The following is a 4,367-nucleotide window of genomic DNA, read 5'->3' on the forward strand; positions in this document are numbered from 1 at the left end:
AACCAGAACGTCCTCAGGAGGAAACAGAACGTCCTCAGGAGGAACCAAGATGTCCTCAGAAGGAACCAAGACGTCCTCAGGAGGAACCAAAATGTCCTCTGAAGGAACCAAAATGTCCTCTGAAGGAACCAAAATGTCCTCAGGAGGAAACAGAACGTCCTCAGGAGGAACCAGAACGTCCTCAGGAGGAACCAAGATGTCCTCAGAAGGAACCAAGACGTCCTCAGAAGGAACCAAAATGTCCTCTGAAGGAACCAAAATGTCCTCTGAAGGAACCAAAATGTCCTCAGGAGGAAACAGAACGTCCTCAGGAGGAACCAGAACGTCCTCAGGAGGAACCAAGACGTCCTCAGATGGAACCAAGACGTCCTCTGAAGGAACCAAAATGTCCTCTGAAGGAACCAAGACGTCCTCTGAAGGAACCAAGACGTCCTCTGAAGGAACCAAAATGTCCTCTGAAGGAACCAAGACGTCCTCTGAAGGAACCAAGATGTCCTCAGAAGGAACCAAAATGTCCTCTGAAGGAACCAAGACGTCCTCTGAAGGAACCAAGACGTCCTCTGAAGGAACCAAGACATCCTCTGAAGGAACCAAGACATCCTCAGAGGGAACCAAAATGTCCTCAGGAGGAACCAGAACATCCTCTGAAGGAACCAGAACATCCTCTGAAGGAACCAAAACGTCCTATGAAGGAACCAGAACGTCCTCAGGAGGAAACAGAACGTCCTCAGAAGAAACCAAGATGTCCTCAGAAGGAACCAGAGCGTCCACATGTCAACAAAGAAAAAGAACTTTGTGTCCGACAGGATAAACAGCAGCAGACTGATAAGTTTATGTTGGATCCTGAAAGAGGCTACATGAAACCAGAACCAAACATGGATCCTAGTTTTGGTCAGAACCCTCCTGGAGCCAAGAACCAGGATCAGGAGGCTGGCTGGAGACAAGGTACAGGATGCAACAGCAATAAAAAACCTAAACAAACCCATAAAGGTTCACATGACACCAGCTGTCAGAGAGAGAGTTTGGACACTTCAGAAGTAAAGACAGACACAGCCTCTCCTACAGGAAGGAGATCCTTCTCCTGTCAGACCTGTGGGAAAACTTACGGTTACAGAAAAACATTAAAAATCCACACGAGGACTCACACAGGTGAGCGGCCGTTTCCATGTCAGACCTGTAAGAAATGTTTCAGCGAAAGAAAAACACTAATGTCCCACATGAGGACTCACACGGGAGAGAAACCATTTCTGTGTCAAACTTGTGGAAAACGTTTCTCTCAGACAGGAAACCTGATAATCCACAGCAGGTCTCACGCCGGCGTGAAGCCGTTCTTCTGTGAGACGTGTGGAAACGGCTTCATCACCAGAGTGGTTTTAAACAAACACAAAAGAACTCACACAGGGGAGAGACCTTACTCCTGTCAGACCTGTGGAAGGGGTTTCTCCCAAAAGTCTAATTTGAGCCGACACATGAGGACTCACAGATCTTAGAAACTCTCAGACTTTTGCTTTGATGAAACTCAGAGTTGAGAAGTTAAAGTCTGTAAATGTAAAACAGCAGAGAGAGGCTTGTCTGCAAAGTAAAACAACATTAAAATAACTAATTACAACTGAATTCATGAATACTTTTATAAAAATGTAGATTTTTAAAGACTGGAGCATTGTGGGTAATGTAGTTATCAGTAGGATGCATCCGAGCTGTCCAGGCCTGGAAAACCACTGTTCTACATGTTCCAGAGGTTYCTCTGCTCCAACTTACCTGACGAGAACAAACAGGTGATTAACTGGGTTCTGCAGAACCTGAGGAGGCGATTCAGTCATTGGGTCAGATGTATTGAAACAGGAAACCAGTAAAACGTGCAGGACAGCAGTCAACAGATTCATGTGTTCAAACTAACTTTATATATTTRGAGTGAAGCAGGAGTAAGAATTATAAGTTTTATGTTATGTCTGAGTTCTGTTAAATGCTGAGTTGTATTTTATTTTAATTTTTTACTTTTATTTAGCACCAAAGAAACTTTATTCTTGTTTAGCAGTTCTAGGTTTTTTTTTCTTTCTGGGGTTTAGAGAATGACTAAATAAATACCTGGTGCTGAAGTTTCTGTTGTTTTATAGAATCTACAGAACAAACATCCATTAAATTAGTTWAAAACAAACAAGAAACGTCTGAATCTGGATCACAGAAACTAAATCTAGAAATTCAGTAACTGGTAGATTTTTACAGCTAAACAATGTCAAAAACCTGATTGTTGTATTTTTTATTTATTGGGAATAAAAAAATGAATGTGATGCATTTGCTTTTATTTATGAGTTAATTTGATCAAAAGTAAAACTGTTCCCAAACCTTTACAGCAATAATTAAATTATCTTCTAACATCAGGAGGTCATTCTGACTTGGTATAAGTCTAACTTAATGTGTCATTATGGATCACGTGGTCTTAAAAACAGGACCACAGAGGGACATGTTGGGTTATATTGTGACAGCTCCTCAAAAAGAGCCATGCTTTGAAGGAAGTAGTTTAATAATATTTAGTTTCTCAGAAATTGAAATAAAGAAGGAGTTGTTGCAGAATCAGGAACAAGTTTTATTTAGAGGCTACAGTGGCGACAAACTTTTAAGATGAAATTAAGTAGAACAGCTACACAACGGTGGTCCGTTTAATGCCAACACAAAACATTTAATAAACCAATTTTAAATCTTATTATTCAGACACAAATCTCTTTTTTTATGTCATATGTTCCTTAAGTGTACATCAACCCCTAACCCCGCTTTTTTATTTATTTATTACATCTTTCTTCCTGGACAATGTTGGACTTAAAAGGTTCTTAATGTTCTTTAACTAATATTTTTCTGTTTGTTTTTGTGTTTTAATAGGTTTTTGTTTATTTTTGTAAACATCTTGTTTAATAAAGTTTTTGAGAAAATGTTGGGTTTTATTTCAGTTCTAATTAAAGCGGAAGTCGGAGCTTCTCAGTGTGACACCACCGGAAGTAGGAGACCTGCTAACTCCGTTAGCATAGTTAGCTCCCGCAGATCGCGGTTTCTGGGTCGTTTTGAAGCGGGTGAGGTGAATGTTTGAGTGTGTGCAGTAACAATGTCTTCAGTTCAGTCTCTGAGAGAGTTTATCAGCGAGAGACTAACTGCTGCTGCTGAAGAANGTGAGGTGAATGTTTGAGTGTGTGCAGTAACAATGTCTTCAGTTCAGTCTCTGAGAGAGTTTATCAGCGAGAGACTAACTGCTGCTGCTGAAGAAATATTCACAGAGTTTGAAAAAACCATCGTCCAGTACGAGGAGGTGATCGACAGTCAGCGCAGACTGCTGGAGATCCGCTGGAAACCACACATTCATCCTTACACAGCAGGTGAGGAGGCTGACCTAACGCTGAGTGAAAAGTGTTTATTTCTGCAGCAGCAGAGGAGAATCAGTCAAACACTGTCAGTGTTTGTTTAGAGAGATAAAAACATCAGTTAAGATGTTTAAGCTGTTTGGCTACACTCTCCAGCTGCCACAGCCTTACAGTAAGGATGTGATACATTTTTATCCCTCAATAATATTAAATCTGACTGCAGATTCAAAAGGAACATTACAAACCTACAAAATAACAAATTATCTGAAGTATGAAGGAAGTTATTTCGGTGAAATCAGCTCATAGAACCAGTGGAGCCTTTTTATTTCACCTTCTTGTTCTCAACTGTTCCTCATAACTTCCTCAGTTTTCAAGGTATCGCTATGAAATTTTAGGAAAARATTCACATTCTGGTTTTGTAGGAAGCATCTTGTATCCTAAAAACGAGTAAAACTTCACAAAATCCAATGCAAAAGTAGAACAGAGAATAGAAAAAACAGTATTTATTGTCCTGCAGTGGAGAAATTCAGGTAACAGCAGCAGCAGATACATCAATTCACAATAATATATTGCTATGCAGCAATATCAATAATTGTAATAATAATAGAATAACAATAATTTAAAATATACTGTGCAAGGCAATAAAAAAATAAGAAACTGTGCAGGAAATTGACAAAAACAGTCATGACAGAATCATGTTCCAAGGCTCAAATTAGGTCATTTCTAGCAATGTTCATAATGTAAATATCATAAAGGGCAAATATAAACAGTATTAGGGTTGGGCAATATTGGCAAAATATATAATCATGATTAATTGTGGTATTTGGCCGATAATGATTAATCCCCTGGAMWCCCTTCTGTCCTGGTCACATGATCAGTTTAGTGGGAAAGATTTGCTCTAAATAAAATCTGTTCCAAATTGTGTCAAAATTACAGACTTCACGTTAGGGCTGGGTGATTAATAAGTTTTTTATCTTGATTACGATTTGGGTTTTCAACGATCATAAAAACATAATGATC

General features: G+C 39.4%; 1 protein-coding gene across 1 annotated transcript in view; it reads right to left on the reverse strand.

Annotated features, from left to right (window-relative positions):
• The window catches only part of LOC106534322 (zonadhesin), a gene marked incomplete at its 3' end in the record, with an annotated part of 15,681 nt that continues 11,314 nt past the window's right edge, over positions 1-4,367 (reverse strand). Inside the window, 1 exon segment of the mRNA XM_014030922.1 lies at positions 1-684. Coding sequence (XP_013886376.1) covers positions 1-684 — 684 coding nt within the window.

Source organism: Austrofundulus limnaeus, unplaced genomic scaffold (assembly GCF_001266775.1).
Source record: "Austrofundulus limnaeus strain Quisiro unplaced genomic scaffold, Austrofundulus_limnaeus-1.0 Scaffold1143, whole genome shotgun sequence".
Lineage (NCBI taxonomy): Eukaryota > Metazoa > Chordata > Actinopteri > Cyprinodontiformes > Rivulidae > Austrofundulus > Austrofundulus limnaeus.